Raw genomic sequence first — 15,768 nt, forward strand, 5'->3', positions numbered from 1 at the left:
AAACTTTGAATTCTTTATTACTGTACGTTATTGTTTAACCCCCCCCCCCCCCCCCCCATGTTCCATTCAAGATGCATCATCCGATCATAACTTAGTCTGTCGTCATTATACAGTGTGTCTCTCCACTCTGTCAAACAATCTGAAAGCATCTTGTCAACATAAAACACTGACATTAATAACAAACTTTTTTTGACTTAGTTAGTTTTTTTTTATGCTGAGAAAATACCATAAGAGGATGCAACATTATCTCAGAATCTTATAAATACTAACCAACCAGTCCTACTCACAATGTAAAATAAGATAAGCATTCTGTGAAAGGCACAGTAATGGATATGCATAGATGTGTGTGTACCGGTGAAAATCACTTTACTTCCAATTTGACTTTGATGTTCATGGCGGCCAACTCTGCTACAAAGTACCGGAAAACGTAAGGCACAGACACAGTGTCGATGGAGTCGCTCTTGCCACACAGGGTGCAGACAGTCTTACGGTGGCGTGTCGCCGACCAGGATGGCGGGGGCTTCTCCAGCAGGGGCGACAGCAGGCTGCCGCAGTCCACACACACTTGGGCCACCGAGCGGTCCGAGCAGTTGAAGAGGCGGTCGTGGAGCAGGAAGGAGGTCCCGTGGGCCAGCAGAGCGTCGCGCTCCATCTCCCCGAAGCGAATGCCCCCCTGGATGTTTCTCCCTCCCACCGGCTGGTTGGTCACCTTGTCTCTTGCCCCCGTGGTCCGCACCTGGAACTTGTCGGACACCATGTGGCGTAGTCTCTGGTAGTAGACCACGCCAATGAAGATGTCCGCCTCCAGCTCCAGGCCGCTCAGGCCACTGTAAAGGCGCTCTGTGCCGTAGTGGTTGTAGCCGGCTGCTCGCAGCATGTCCCCGAAGTGCTCCAGTGCTGAGTGCTCCTCAGAAAAGGTGAAGGGGGTGGCGTCGTGAGCCAGGCCGTGGAGGGCGCCGGACTTGCCGGCCATGCTCTCAATGAGCATGCCGATGGTCATACGGGAGGGGAAGCCGTGGGGGTTGAACAGGATGTCAGGGGTCATGCCGCTCTCTGTGAAGGGCATGTCCTCGGCGGGCCACAGGCGGCTCAGGATGCCCTTCTGACCGTGGCGGCTGGCGAACTTGTCGCCGATGGTGGGGTTACGTTGCACCCGCACAGTTATGCAGACACGCTTGAAGCGCCCTGAGCCAGAGTCGTTGCTGCAGACCTTGATGTTGTCTACAATACAGCTCTCTTGACTCCTGGCAGACAGATGGTAAACAGCGGATTAAAGAGCACATCACAACAAGCATAAAGAAATACAAAAGATGAAGCATTTAAATGCAAAAATAAAAAATAAATAAAAGGAGCCTCACTTGTAGAAGTGGACAAAGCCCTGGCCGGTGTTTAGGTTGACATAGCTGTAGAAGGGGTCTCCATAATGTAGTAATGCCCCAATAGGAGGGAGGCCATCATCGTCCAGTTTATCCATCACCTTTAGGTCTCCAGGTTTGACACCAAAGACTAGGTTGTTATCCCCCTTCATCTTCTCAGTCAGGTCCACAAGCTCAGTCTTGTACACACTGCCATATGCAAAACCTCTTTCCCACGAAGACTTGTTCAGGATCTGCAATGAAAACAGGTTAGTAGCATTTTTGTTTATAAAAACACACGCACAGCCAGGAAATGGAACACAAGTTTCACAAGCGTCTCACCATAGCATCCTCCATGTCATAGCCAGTGTAGGAGATGACAGCCACAATGGCGTTGGTGCCAATGGGGTAGTTGTCCATGTTGTAGTGATCATACATTAAGGGCCTGACCAGAGGGCTCTGGGGGGTCTGCAGGCGATACAGCTTGTTGTCAGAACGATCCTGGAATGAATGGAGGGGGAAGCCCATGGTCTGCTTACCTGGGGAGGAGACACACAATTTTATAGCCTTCAGATGACTTTTTTTTAACTTACTGGTTAACAATACTACTCCATGGGGAGTGGGAAAGCCTTACCCATTTGACACTGGTACATGTTCCTGGGACTCTGGTTGTGGTCTGAGTAAGGGATGAAGTTGGCGACAACACTCAGCATGCTGTGGGGGAAGAGCTCCTGGTGGGTTGTCACACCTGGCTCTATCTCATCCTCGCTGACGCCCACGTTGATGTACAGCTGCAGGAAAGGGGAGAGGACCACCCTTTTAGTGATGTTTTACAGTTGTGAGCCCCAGTCTAGGGATGCTTTTCCATCAATTACTTTTGCAACCACACAGCCATAGAGGGGCTACTCGTGCTGCACCTGTTCAAAGGTGCCAATCAGCTCCTGCTTGCCCAATGCCAGGTTTCTGACTGGGCGCACCATGCGGCAGGGTGTGGTGAAGAGGAAGAGGCCAGGGTACATGCTGGCCTTGCCCGTCTTAGGAATCAACACAATCTCCGTCCAGGGTGGGATCTTCTTCTCTTTCAAGACCTGCAAGAAGTTTGAAACTATCGAGTCACATCCCACAAGTCACTGATGGGTGCTCAGTACATCAAACCTATATCCCAATTTTAAACATGTACTGTAAGCAATGGGCTTGTGATGCTCGAGGTCTTACCTTGAATCCGCGGAGAGTGTCTGCTAAGATGGGCGCAAGCTCGCTTTCGACCCAGCCCACCATGGTTCCATCCAGGACCACAGGGTAGCAGTCAGAGAAGGCCTGGCCCGGGGACCCATCCACAGGCGTCACACCTGGGTTACAGAGGTGCAAGTTGTGGGATTCTGAGCATTTCTTCAAACATTAGATCTCCCACCATAAAAATCTCAGAGTAAAACACTAGGGGAAAAGGTATTCCTGTGGGACTTTTACAAGACAACTACAACTGTGGCACATCCTCTCATAACCTGTGTACCAAAAGTGGTTATGAAAAACAATGTTTTGATGCTCGGTTGTTCTGTCACTCACCCAGGGAGCAGAGCAGGGCTGGCAGGGTGGTGGTAAGGTAGGATTGGGCCACAATCTCACAGTGTGCCGTCATGTGGTTCATGAGGCCGCAGGGCTCCCCATCCGGGGTGTGGACGGGACACAAGAAGCCCCAGGACTCGGGCAGCAGCCGACGCACAGAAGTGGTCCTCATCCTGGCGAAGGCTGCACCTCTGTGCACGCAGCGGAAATGAGACAGGTAACGGATGAAGTTGAGCTTGTCGGCCACCACCGACAAGCCTGTGTCCTGGAGCATACCCAGACCTGAAGAGCCAAGACGTACACGCAGTCACAATGCAGTCTCACACATCCAAACAAAACCAACAAGATTTTCAAACATTGCACAGATAATCTAGTGCAGACACTGGCATGCAGACACGGACCTGTTTTTGACGTGAGATTCCCTGTGGCCAGAAGATACTCAAATGCCTTAGTGAGATCAGTGCCCTGGTTGAACATCTTGGCCAGGTGGTCAGAGCTCACCATTCCAGTCAGCCTGTGGGCTTTCTTTTCCATGGACAGCTTCACAGAAACCAGCCAGGAAGTCATCTTCTCCTGTAGCCATAAAAACAATTATGGGATTAATCACGTCTGTTGATGTACCATGGGCTGTATACAGTTTAACACCATTGTCACCAACCATCTCCATGCCCACCTTCATGAACATGAGGTAAAGCCGTCCAGGCGTGAGAACCTCATGACACATGAGGCTGTCAGGATTCTCCTCCATGCACTCTTGCTTGGCAAATGTGAACAGCTTCCTGGTCATCAGACACAGCATGTAGAACTTCTCTACATCGGACTTCAGGTGGATACAGATGCATTGACTGGAAGCAGGAACAACAACATAATCAGCGCGTTTGTCCTCTGAGAAAGAAAGAGGCTCATCACATTTGATACTTTTGTTCCAACGCTTACTCTAGCAGGAAGTTTGCACACTGTTCGTGGGTGTTCCACTCTGGAAGGTTCATCTTGACCCGGAATCTCTCGCCAAGATAGTTGAGGACCTTCGCCTGGGTGGTGCCACCCTCCTCCATGACCAGACGCAGCATCTCTGACACACAGCTCTTGTAGAAGGAGTTGTCCTCTCGACCCTTGATCAGCTCCTGGTAGATCTGGAAGTCTGTAAAATTCACGAGCGCCTGGGAAACATATACAATGGTCAAGTAGGTGATATCCAAATGTAGGATCAGCTATATCGTCTACGTCATGTCACCACCATTCGTAAAAACAGGTGCAAGTCACCTTCAGTGCAAAGCCCAAAGGCAGGAAGAAAAGCTCTTTCTGGTAGATGAAGTTCAACATTACAGTGCCGTTATCCAGATAATGCAGGTTCATGTTGATGGCAGTGTGCTCCTCCTTCACGCAATGCATTGAGATACCTAAACACAGATGTACACAGAGTTACCCTGGTGGCATCCTTGGTAATAAATCACAACATACACAGAGTAGCTCATCCATGTTGTTTTCTTTTAAGCATTAAATAACTGCCAGATACTTACCATACTGAGTGTATCCCTGGCCTCTGCTCTTCCACTTTGGTCTTGACATGGCTATGGGGTAGTTTCTCCTCGGCATAATGAGCATACGGATAACCTTCTCAATGCCATTCACTATGAAATAGCCCCCCATTTCCTGTTAGTAAAAAGGTTACGAGTAACATCAATCATTTCCAACATTATTTTAGCAGGGATTGATTAAATGTGATTAGTATGCACTGGTATAAGGTCCAGGCCTACCTCAGCCTCCTCATGGTGCTTGATGAGCTCTTTGGGGGACAGCCCATGTAGGTTACACAGCTTGGACTTCACCATTATGGGCACTTGGCCCAGAGACTGTTTTATAATACCTTTAGGAATCCCATTGACAGACCAGCTGACATCTGCCTGTAAACATAGCACAAACAAATATGTGTGTGGAGACAAAACCAACTGGCAGGTAGCTCTCCAGGAACAGAGTTGGAACCCCTGCCTTACATTGACAATTAGAGAACACTTCAAAAACACGGATGCACAGGTCACGCTTACCACCAGTTTCCCCCTGTAGGAACTCCGTCTCCCCCTGCATTCTGCTGGGAACACGTTCAGGTCTCTGCAGATGCTCCCTTTGGCAACCGCTGGCTTGTAGATAGTGGCCTCAATAAATGCAAGACTGATCCTGTCATTTTTATACGTAAACTCCAGTGGAGGAATAGCCTAAGAAAGAGACGTGTCATGTGTTTATGTCAGCTCATATATCTAGCAGAACTGCCAGTTTAATCAACTATTCATTGGCTGCTTAGACAGCACTGCACCCACGTGAGAGCTACAGTAGCTAGCTAGCACCACCAACCTGCACAGCGCGACACAATCCATCCGTGACTGCCTGGTCAAACGACTCGATGTGGGCTTTGGTTAGATCTTGAACGGCAGCATGTTGTTGCGTCTTTGGTTGACCAAAACCTGGCTCTGTCAAATTCTTGAGACTTGGCGCGGTCGGTAAACTACTCCACTTCGTTGTGTAGTCCATGCTCACTCTTGTTTATCACATGGGAGTAGTGACTTAGGAAGTGAACTGACAGGAAGTTAAAAAAGAACACTACTAGGCATTTAAAGGGGCCGCACCTCGTACAAGAGCAGAGGGGATATATAAATTGCCGTCCATGTCAGAACATCAATCAGTAGGATTTAATTTAAATTTATAGATTGTTTGAAGTCTGTTTTCGAATTATGCGTCTATTTTGTTACTTTGCTAAAATTATTACGGAAATAAGTCACTTTCTCTGTCTTTAATATGAAAAGAAACATAAGATCAACCACATTAGATATGTTTTATTCTACATGAATAAACAGACAATCAGGTTTTCGTGCAAGAGTTTGATAAAACATTAGGAAACCACAACATAGCATTCCTCTGCCTTTCGGTAGATTCACTAGAGGTTTTTGACCTTTAATGTTTTTAATACTGAAAAGAACACAAATGGGACAAGAAAACAGTGTGTTATTCACAATCAGTTGTTTTCTTTGGTAAATAATTGGATTACAGAATATACCAAGTCACCACTGTCCAGTCAAGCAGTAAATAAACATTGTATGAAGATAAAAGGTACATCATGAAGGACTTGAAAAACAATTAACAGCCACATGGTTTAACAACAGTCAAATTCACTTCTTTCCAAACAATCAAACAAATAGAAGGTGCATCTTTATGCAAGAGGTCAAATTCTTCTTTAAAACATATTAAAGACTCAAGTCCTGCTAAGGCACCTCTTCCCTTTGATGGCAAGAATTGTAAATTTGATAATAATGCTGAGAATTTCTTTTGGACATACATTCCCAATAATGTGCTGAGTAGAAACATGTTCTTTTTATTGATTAGCAAAATATCTAGAGACATGTATGTTCCGTACATAATCTACCCAAACATTCAATCACAATTATGCATTTCAAGCAATTGTGTTCCCTGATCATGCATATTAAATAAATGCCGTCAGTCACACTTGCTTGTCCTTCATTCTCAAAGTGTAAAAAAAAAAGAAAAGACAATTGGATATGTGCCAACAGTGTCCCTAAAAACATAATGAAGCACAGACTCAAATTGCATTATACTGGGACAGACGAAAGGTTGGTGGAAAAGGGATAAACCTAAATGAAAACAAACTGAAAACAAACTCATGGGATTTAAAACTGTTACAATGCTATTAAGGCCATGTACAGACTATGTGGTCAGATGGTACAGTGTTCCACAGTGCAACTTAAACATACAGGACTAACAAGCAAAATTATACACTGTATATAACCAAGCATGCAGGTGAGTAACTGAACAGGCTTTCAATAAATTAACACAAAAAAACATAATTGCTTTGACATACAGGTTTTGGGGTTAGATTTGCAGTATTCTCCATTTATGGTCTCTACCCCAAAAATACTAACTTTTTACAGGTCACTATCATTATTAAAAGCACATGAACAGTACTGCAAAGCTAATCCATACACGATAAGTCTGCAGAATTACACCAATCTAAGTTAAAACAAACACATATGCAGTTATTAAATAAGCGTTAAATGGATCTCTTAGAACGATTCACAAGAAAACAACAAGCTGCCTCTAGGCAGCTCTTTATTAGCAAAGAGCTTTCAGTACGCGAGGCCAAAGGGGTAAGCAGTCCTAATTGAAATAGATCAGCACAGTCTACTACTTCATGCTTTCACAACATGCCGTCTCTTCTAATTGGAAAGAAACCTGAGGACTTAACTGGGAACTTCATACGAAAAAGAACAAACACAGACATAAATGAAATGTATATAATTTTATGTAAGATCTAAGTTACATGCCCACTTCGTAAAGAACAAGCAGTAAAACTAAAATCCAATAAACGTACTGCTTAGAAACAATACCTATAGTAGAATACCTACACCTCTCTCTGACACGTCACCCTATGATATGAGGTTTGCCATTTTATAATGTCTGGTATGGTATCACATACAGGGGGAGCGGAATGTTTATTGCAGTGCTAACATTTGTGGGTAAAACCAATAGATTTACATACCATACATACTCCGGACCAGACCACACATTGATATGCACTTGGCTTCCCGACAGCACACATAACACACACAATAGCAGAGGCAAGCGATCAACATTTTGCATCTTTTAAGGAGATAGAGATGTAAGGCACTACAGTCTCAGAATTGGATACAAATCTGAGCCTCTCTCTCCATCAGACCCAGGGAGACCCAGTGGCAGCATTATGGGATGGAAAGACTCCTCGTCTCACTCTGGAATCTTCTAACTTATCACTCATCAATCGCCTCAAAATCAGCAAATCTCCATGAACGTGTATTCTGCGTGGCCAAGGAGTTGGGGAGAAGAGAATACGGAAGAACAAATCAAGATTTACCAAAAGCTGTCCAGATTCCCAAGCCCATGGGACCTTTCAAGGAGAGCATGGGAGTTTGCATGGGATAGAGGGTAGAGAATGAGGCTATTTGTAGAAGAGAACGAGGATTTTGTGTGCTTACAGTCGAGTGAAAGGGCCCACATGGAGGGGCCCTCTCAATTTCGGAGAAGAACAAGAGGATGTTGTGATTGTTGAGAAGGAAGGGGAGGACGAGTAGGGGGAAGAAGAGGCTGAGGAGGAGGAGGAGGAGTCACTGTTCAGGGTGAAGACACTGGATATTGCTACATCCACAATACCCTGGCAAAGCTCTGGATAGAGTTTCCTAAAGGAAGAAGCAATAACAGTGTTGTCATGGCTGTTAAGAAGAGCAGCTATATCAAACACGGTCAAAAGACAGCAATAGAAATCCAAATGATATATTATCCAGCATGCAAAATCAATTCAAAAGGAAACTTTACACTTCTATTATAATTTAGGTTCCCCAGACAGTCAAAGCTAAAAAACATTTTTATATAAAATAGAAGAGCCATAGAGAACACTGGCAATATTTTCACAATAAATCTAAGGGGTGAACTCTCAGTGGGAAACAAACAAGAATGAACAAACAATGAAGGTCTGAGGAGAGTATGATCCAGGACTCGGGGTTCATTTGAGATCACTGGTGGATTGTTAACATCAAAGCTAGCTTTTCTAACGCTGTGATGAAATTGAAATAATTGTGCCTGCAGGATAGGATAAAGGAAAGAAAGGAGGCCAGAAAGGAGTGGTACTGACTGTGCGCAGGCGGGAGCCCCGTTGATCTCGATCAGCCACACCTTGAAGCTCTCGTCCACCATGAAGTCGAAGCCAAAGAGCTGGAAGCTCTGATAGGACAGGTGCTTGGTGCTGATTGCTGGTTCAATACATGACAGACAGCTCCTGATGTTGGAGACAGGATCGGAGGTACAATACAAGTAAATCACAATCAAGCAGAAGTACAGTTCAAGAATAAAAAAAGGACATGCAAAGGACACAGGACTGAACATTTGATAAGCCCCTCGTAGCCTTGTTCCAGCTGTGGTGTAGATGAAAATGGAAGTAGGCTAGGAGAAAAACATACTTTATGATTTGCTTGATCTGAGGTAAGATGGAAGTCTCCAGGGCAACACTGTGAGTGGAGAGCAGGTACTGCCTGAACTCGTCGAAGAACATTTCGTTTCCTTCCTCGTAGCGGCCGTAGTTATGCGAGTGCTCCTTCTGTATGCAGTGATTGGTCAGGTGGCTGGTCATGTCCTGGAGGTTGGAGCTATTGTAGGGCTCAGAGGAAGTCCGCAGCACACCCTCTCGGTAAAGGTAGATGTTGTACTGATGGTCTACGAGCACCCAGCTCCTAACAACATCAAATGTAATGTATCAGAAACTTTACTATCCTGCAGTATTAGCTTCATAAAAAATAACAAGAATACCTTACCTGATGTCAAACTTGCGATGGCCGGGCTCAAGAAGTAGTGGCCTCTCTAGATATTTCTGAATGACGTGAACCTGACCCTGATTATCAATGTATTCCAGCAACTGATTTGCATCATGTGATATCAAAATTCCAGCACCTAAAATAACACAAGCAATACAACCATTAACCATTTTTCAGAAGCACATTTTACATTTAGTCTCAGACACAATATCTCCCTCTCTTATGCTTCCCTCAATTGCATTAAAAATTAATCAGACACTTAAACATGAAAGATGTATTAAAGTAGCATTGTAGCTTACCTTTTGCACCAGCAGATGACTTGGCAATCCACACTGTTCCGTCTCCGCTTTCTTTTTTTGAGTGATAGGAGGCCAAGAAGACCTCACGTTCATCCGTCTTTGGGTTGCTTTTCATGTGGCTAATCCCATTAGTAGCAGGAGCAACAGGAGTGTTGAGGTTGGTTGGATAGATGATGTAGGACTCAGGGAACCAGTTGCATGAGTCTCTTAATTCTGGACTGGTCTTAATTAATCTGTGATGTCGAGAACAAGCACCAATCATCTAACACCAAACTATTGACTATTTTACAGTGACAGCGTGATACTTTTCACAAAAAAACAATCCTTAGCCAATTTGATTCTATGAAAATACAGAAAAGCCTACTTGACTAATGATGCCTTGCGGCACAGCTTGTCAGCTCCCCTGTAATAATTCACCAGTTGCATCAGCCCGGGTTCATGGCCTGGGGAGAAGAACAATTAAATTAAATGAAGATAAGATAAAAGAAGAAAAGCAAAAATATTAAAATGAACAGTTTACAGTGCACATGACTTGACAAATATGTAAATGCAATACTGTAGGCTTGACAGAGCAAGGTCTAGGGCTAGGCCTAGATCCAATAAAAGGTCAGTGATCAAGGATGCAGTACGTTTGCTTCCAGAATAGACAATGCGGATGAGTCTGGGATGGGAAGAATGCTTCGAAAATGGGCATGCCAATGCCTAGGAGAAAGTTCCAGCCACTGAAGGTAGTCTAACTTATTTAAAACGTGACATAAGACAAGGCACACTGAATTTTGTCTCTATATCATCATACTGACATAATTCAAAATGAATTGTTTTACCAAGACGTCCAAACGGCAGTCTGTTCCTTTCGCCCAACATCAAGTTGAATCTGGGATTGTCCCTTTTCAGCCTCTTCCATTGTCCAGTTGAGACGAGAATCTTGGAAACTTCTGCGTAAACGCTACTGTTGTCATCACGAGCGACAAATGTATACATTGGAGAATTCATTATGAACTATAATGTTCTGTCAGATAAACGACGAAAATAATTTCGATAATCACCCACTTCTAAATAATTGGAAGCAAGCTACGTGGGTCGCTAGCCCTACTATCCAACACTACAGCCTGGCGAGGGTTATCTCCGCAGAAGTCTGTGTGGCATGATGATTCAGTCATATCCAGTTTAGCTGGAAAATACTGAAAACGTGTCGTATAACTGGAAGTCGTGGAACAGCCAAGTGAATGCCAGAAAGCCTAAAGAGTCATTGTAAATACTTAATATTACATGACAGACATTTTCACTCATGGGTCCCAAGATTAGGGTGTGCCTGGTCTTCTGGGTTGTCCCTCGATTTGAGAACCTCTGACTCCACACAGACACAGCTCAGACAGCGAAGACTGTGTGCCACAGTGTCGGGACGGTAACCGCCTACGCAAAACAAATCAACTGCTTTCTGATAATCTGCTTTCACAGATAGTCATTTGGTTTGGTAATTTGTACATAATAAATCTACTTAAATGTGACTGTCTTCCATCACAGGCTCACCCCCGTTCCTTTCTTTATTCTCCGCAGCTGTCATCCTCGATCGTCAGGATAAACAGGAACTTCACAGGATTATGGTAACTGTAGTTTTTATTGTCTACCATAGTTCCTCTGGATAACGCTTATAATAAGACTTTCTTTTGTAAAAGTTTCCCTTTGGTATTTTTCATAAATTTGTATTCAATATCAAACGTTCATCACAATGGTCGTATCGTAAATATATATTTAATAAGATTAACACACATATTTGATACTGCATATCCCATAAAGCCTAGCGTCAGTTTTAGAGGACTGCTATTTTCTCATTTCATTACTTCGACCGCTAGATGACGTAGTCAAGTCATTTTGGATTTAAAAACGTTTCTGTGCTGTGGTCGTTGTATTTGTATTGCTAAGTTATGTCTTATAGTATGAATAAATAAACAAATTGATGCATACGATAGTTGCAGTTAATCCAGTTATGCTTTGACATGAAAATTGAATTGGGTGTACAATAAGATCCCAAAATTGTTGAGTGCACCTTTAAGATTAAGCTGGCGGCAAATTTAGTAGGCTTAATGACAGCCTGGCTCTTCGGTAGAACAACGTTTTCCTTCTCCTAAAATACTTCATATATGTTGTAAGTACTTTACGTTGTACGTCAACTAGCTAGACTAACTGTCGAGGCAAAGGCATAACTAGCTACAGTACCAAGTTGCAGGATCTTGTAGAAGTTGGCACACTATGGTATGCTAATCTAGCTAGCTAGGTTAGTTACTTCTGTATAGCCTACGGTGTGAAACCAGTTTGCCAGCTAGTTGCTTGTTCAGTTCATGATGAAAACAGCAGTGTCGCAGATTAGTAGCTAGCTGGCTATACTACAGTCTGTTACTGACAAAAGTATTCAGAAAGACAGTGTGACTTGTTCAAGTTTTCATGGACTGATGAAATGTTGACCACACTTGCAACGTATTCTTACAGGAGTTTATTGTTTGCCTGGATGCTTCTTTGGTTATGCATTGTTAATGTCTCCTGTCCCCACTCCTTATGCAGGTTTGAGTACGCCAGGCATGAGTGGTCCACACCTGGGCGAGTGGCAGAGGAGGTCCTTTGACATTTCATCTGGCACCTGCACACCTGAGCAGACGGCAGACTCCTATCGGGCACATATCCTCGCCATTCAATATGCATGGGCGAGCTCCCAGCTCTCTGAGGCAGGCGCGGACAGCCTGTTCAGGACCTACTCCGAGCGCTATGCCGCAGTGCTGGACTCTGACGACCCTCACACAGGTCTCAACAACTATGCAGAGAGTGCTCTGCACCTGGCTCGCAGTCAGAGGAACCACAGCGACAAATGGGAATCATCCCTTACCAAGGCTAGTGTGCTGGAGCTGCCGTGCGTGCAGAAGATGATTCAATCTGGGACAGACAGTGGAAAGTCCCTTGTGGTGCCAGCAGATGTTAACATATCTGTAGGACAAGACAGCGGATGCAGCTCCCAGTCTCTACCCTCTACCGAGACTTTGCCCCTACTATTCAAGTCCACAGGATCCCCATTGCCCATGGCTGAGGGCAGCAGCATTTGTAGCCATCCACTGGGTGGTGCTGCAGACAGACCAAGTGGCTTTGACAGAATCTTGAGTAATGCCAATGCCTCTGCTTGTCCACCACCACAAGCTCAGTCTCTATTTGGCCAGAACACCCCAGTTTCCGTACAAGCAACCCCAGGTCCCACAGCAGGCTCGCACAGTCACCAGTCTGCCTTCTTCCCCACCTCTAACTCCTCTAAGAGGAAGAACTTCTACAGCTCAGGTGGGGATGGGGGCAGGGACTCTGGGAGGGGGGCATCTGGCGTCCATGCAGCCCCAGACTCACGGAGTGGTACTAACTTTAAAACGGCAAGGGAGAAGTTCATTGTTGACCAGCAGAAAAAACATTCTTACCAGACCCAGAGAGCTCAGCTGCCAGGGATGGCAGCTGCCATGAAGAAATCCCTGGGAGCCAACAGGCCACGGGGGACCTTCTCCAAGTTTGTGTCCCCTATGCCAAAGCAGGACGAGGATGAGGGTGGACCCAGCAACAACACGGCTCAAGAGAGTCAGGTTACTGATGAGCGTCTTAAAAACTTTGAGCCCAAGATCATTGAGCTTATCATGAGTGAAATCATGGACCACGGACCGCCTGTGGCCTGGGATGACATAGCAGGCCTGGAGTTTGCGAAAGCCACCATTAAGGAGATAGTGGTGTGGCCTATGCTGCGACCTGACATCTTCACTGGGCTCCGTGGCCCCCCCAAAGGCATTCTCCTGTTTGGGCCACCAGGAACAGGTAAAACTCTCATTGGGAAATGTATTGCTTGCCAGTCGGGAGCCACCTTCTTTAGCATTAGTGCTTCATCGCTCACGTCAAAGTGGGTGGGCGAAGGAGAAAAAATGGTAAGAGCACTGTTTACCATTGCCCGCTGTCACCAGCCAGCAGTCATCTTCATCGATGAGATCGACTCCCTGCTGTCTCAGAGGACGGATGGGGAGCATGACTCATCCAGACGTATAAAAACAGAGTTTTTGGTTCAGCTGGATGGAGCAGCTACCTCTGCTGAAGACCGTATCCTGGTGGTGGGGGCCACCAACCGCCCTCAGGAGATTGACGAGGCTGCCCGTAGACGCCTTTCAAAACGCCTGTACATCCCCCTCCCAGAGGCTGCTGCACGACGACAGATAGTGACCAACCTCATGGCTCAAGAGAAGAGCCAGATAGGAGAGGAGGATTTGGAGAGTGTTGTTACAGGAACAGAGGGCTTCTCTGGGGCAGATATGACCCAGCTGTGCCGAGAGGCAGCATTGGGGCCCATACGGAGCATCCAGTTATGTGACATGGCCACCATCACAGCTGACCAGGTGCGGCCCATCCTGCACAGTGACTTCCAAGAGGCTCTGAGGACGGTGAGGCCCAGTGTCTCACCCAAAGACCTGGAGCTGTACCAGGACTGGAACAAGACTTTTGGATGTGGACGTTAATCAGGGCTGCAACATGGACTGTTGTAAATATTTAGTGGTCCCTTCTACTCCTTACTTATATTTAATTGGACTTATGTCTTGAATATGTATTCCAGAATGTAAAATAATCATTTTCATCAATAAAATCTGTACACAAACAAAAAACGTTATCGTACTTTTGGAATATCTTTAAATGTGTTAGCATCTACCTTTCTGTGTAGATTTTACATGTTACCAACAGTACATTATGACCAAGGGCATTGTCATGGGAATATTCTATTTGAAGATTTTGTAATATGTTCCTAATAAAGTTACTTAAGAATGCACAGTATGTGGTGTTTATGTGTTGTAAAGCTACGGAAATGTGGCAAAGTTTTAGTTAGGGATGGGTGGGCTATGGAGTAATACAACCTGTTCCCTTTTCACTCCAATCTATCCTCTGCAAAGACAGTAGTTGCAGTCAGTTGTATAGTGTATCAGCATGTTTGTCATGCTTATACAAGTATGTCAACGTCTTCTTGTCATTGGTATTCATGAAATGCTTACTGAAACAGACTCCAACTATTCCAGTTTTTTGCCAGGGTTCTGTTTTGCAGCATGGCAGGGGAAGTTGGGCAACATGGAGTATATCCTTGTTGCCCACAGATTTGCTCTTGCAAAGTCTCTTTTCCTGTCACGCAACAACAGGAAAATGATAAAGAAGAGTGCTTTTGAGTATACTCTTGTAGGTTTTTATTGATACAGTAGCTACAAATTTAAGCAGGTTTTGTGTATAACTGTACGGCAGAAACTTTGATCTCTGACAGCCAAGTCTTGGTCCTTAGATGAATGAGGAGTTTTCAACAGGGAGTTTTAATGTAGTTGATCTCCTTTTATGTTGAACGCCTCTGGTCATACACTGCTAGTGGGTTAGAGGCAGACGATTATAGATTGTGCACACATGAAATGAAATTGTCATGTAATTTTTATGAAACAATCTTTGAGGAACTGGAAGACCATGAAAAAAGGGTTTCATTTATTTTTCATCTTTTTGTCAAGATGCTAATTAATATTTCAGAGTTCTGTGGTTGGCCACAGTATTGAAACTTTGTTGAAGACGCCAGCAATGCAAGTAGTGAGCATATCCCCCATGGCTGGTGGAAGCTTCTCAGAACAGCAGGACTCCTCCCAGGTGGACCTGGACAGATGCATAGCATTCCTCTGGTACTGGGATTGGATGCAGGTCCAGATTCTTCCACAGTGGAGAATATGTCCACCTAACACATATTTAACACCTCCTCTTCCCAGACAAAGAGTGATAAATGTTAAAAGCCTGAGCTTTACATGAAGCTGTGGTATTACTAATGCACAGAGGCAATTATCCTTAGCCAAGACAATATAAGATGACCGTCAAGCACACAGTAAACAAGCTCTCTTTGCCATGTATGTGTGGGACAAATTATCTTATGTAACTATAAGATTTAAGTTGTTGAAATTATTTATTGAGTTTGGTGAAAACTTGACCACCCTGCAAAGATCCCTGACCTAAACGCCAGCAGACACATTTGGGATCAAATCTAACGCCATCTGCAAGCCAAGTCCAATAATCAGTGCCCAACCTCCCTAATGCTCTTGAGGTAGAATGGAAGCTAATCCTGCATCCATGTTCCAACGTCTATTGGAAAGCCTTCCCAGAAAAGTGGAAACCAACTCTATAGTAATG

At 44.8% G+C, this 15,768-nt stretch overlaps 3 protein-coding genes across 4 annotated transcripts; 1 reads left to right on the top strand and 2 right to left on the bottom strand.

Annotated features, from left to right (window-relative positions):
- Positions 1-59: 59 nt before the first annotated feature.
- Positions 60-5,452, bottom strand: polr1b (RNA polymerase I subunit B). The gene is made up of 15 exons (XM_067236223.1): positions 5,268-5,452; positions 4,964-5,131; positions 4,676-4,822; positions 4,439-4,571; positions 4,182-4,318; positions 3,855-4,078; positions 3,592-3,763; positions 3,320-3,491; positions 2,919-3,200; positions 2,571-2,704; positions 2,273-2,443; positions 1,990-2,146; positions 1,698-1,894; positions 1,359-1,609; positions 60-1,244 (listed from the first exon to the last, which is right to left on the bottom strand). Exons 1-15 carry the CDS (start codon positions 5,442-5,444, stop codon positions 362-364), a joined length of 3,405 nt encoding a protein of 1,134 aa, XP_067092324.1. The 5' UTR covers positions 5,445-5,452; the 3' UTR covers positions 60-361.
- A 285-nt stretch (positions 5,453-5,737) lies between these two features.
- ttl (tubulin tyrosine ligase) lies at positions 5,738-11,127 on the bottom strand. The gene is made up of 8 exons (XM_067236636.1): positions 10,389-11,127; positions 9,929-10,007; positions 9,565-9,797; positions 9,266-9,401; positions 8,915-9,184; positions 8,590-8,733; positions 7,937-8,137; positions 5,738-7,759 (listed from the first exon to the last, which is right to left on the bottom strand). Exons 1-8 carry the CDS (start codon positions 10,555-10,557, stop codon positions 7,636-7,638), a joined length of 1,356 nt encoding a protein of 451 aa, XP_067092737.1. The 5' UTR covers positions 10,558-11,127; the 3' UTR covers positions 5,738-7,635.
- fignl1 (fidgetin-like 1) lies at positions 11,121-14,314 on the top strand. Of its 2 annotated transcripts, none has more exons than XM_067236635.1 (2): positions 11,121-11,168; positions 12,124-14,314. In XM_067236635.1, exon 2 carries the CDS (start codon positions 12,141-12,143, stop codon positions 14,085-14,087), a length of 1,947 nt encoding a protein of 648 aa, XP_067092736.1. In that variant the 5' UTR covers positions 11,121-11,168; positions 12,124-12,140; the 3' UTR covers positions 14,088-14,314. The 2 variants fall into 2 exon arrangements, with proteins under 2 accessions (XP_067092736.1, XP_067092735.1); XM_067236634.1 differs by lacking the exon at positions 11,121-11,168 and adding an exon at positions 11,632-11,710.
- Positions 14,315-15,768: the final 1,454 nt, after the last annotated feature.

This window comes from Osmerus mordax, chromosome 5, assembly GCF_038355195.1.
Source record: "Osmerus mordax isolate fOsmMor3 chromosome 5, fOsmMor3.pri, whole genome shotgun sequence".
Classification (NCBI taxonomy): Eukaryota; Metazoa; Chordata; class Actinopteri; order Osmeriformes; family Osmeridae; genus Osmerus; species Osmerus mordax.

What these genes read in the sequence shown, in the direction of transcription:
- fignl1 (XM_067236635.1), top strand. Translation starts at nt 12,141, where the DNA reads ATGAGTGGTCCACACCTGGGCGAGTGGCAGAGGAGGTCCTTTGACATT.
- ttl (XM_067236636.1), bottom strand. Translation starts at nt 10,557, where the DNA reads ATGAATTCTCCAATGTATACATTTGTCGCTCGTGATGACAACAGTAGC. An exon ending in CATCGCAAGTTTGACATCAG is followed by an intron (nt 9,185 to 9,265) that starts GTAAGGTATTCT and finishes TGATGTTGTTAG; the next exon opens with GAGCTGGGTGCTCGTAGACC. An exon ending in GGGGCTCCCGCCTGCGCACA is followed by an intron (nt 8,138 to 8,589) that starts GTCAGTACCACT and finishes TTCTTCCTTTAG; the next exon opens with GAAACTCTATCCAGAGCTTT.
- polr1b (XM_067236223.1), bottom strand. Translation starts at nt 5,444, where the DNA reads ATGGACTACACAACGAAGTGGAGTAGTTTACCGACCGCGCCAAGTCTC. An exon ending in AGCACCATGAGGAGGCTGAG is followed by an intron (nt 4,572 to 4,675) that starts GTAGGCCTGGAC and finishes TTTTACTAACAG; the next exon opens with GAAATGGGGGGCTATTTCAT. An exon ending in GAATCTCACGTCAAAAACAG is followed by an intron (nt 3,201 to 3,319) that starts GTCCGTGTCTGC and finishes TTGGCTCTTCAG; the next exon opens with GTCTGGGTATGCTCCAGGAC.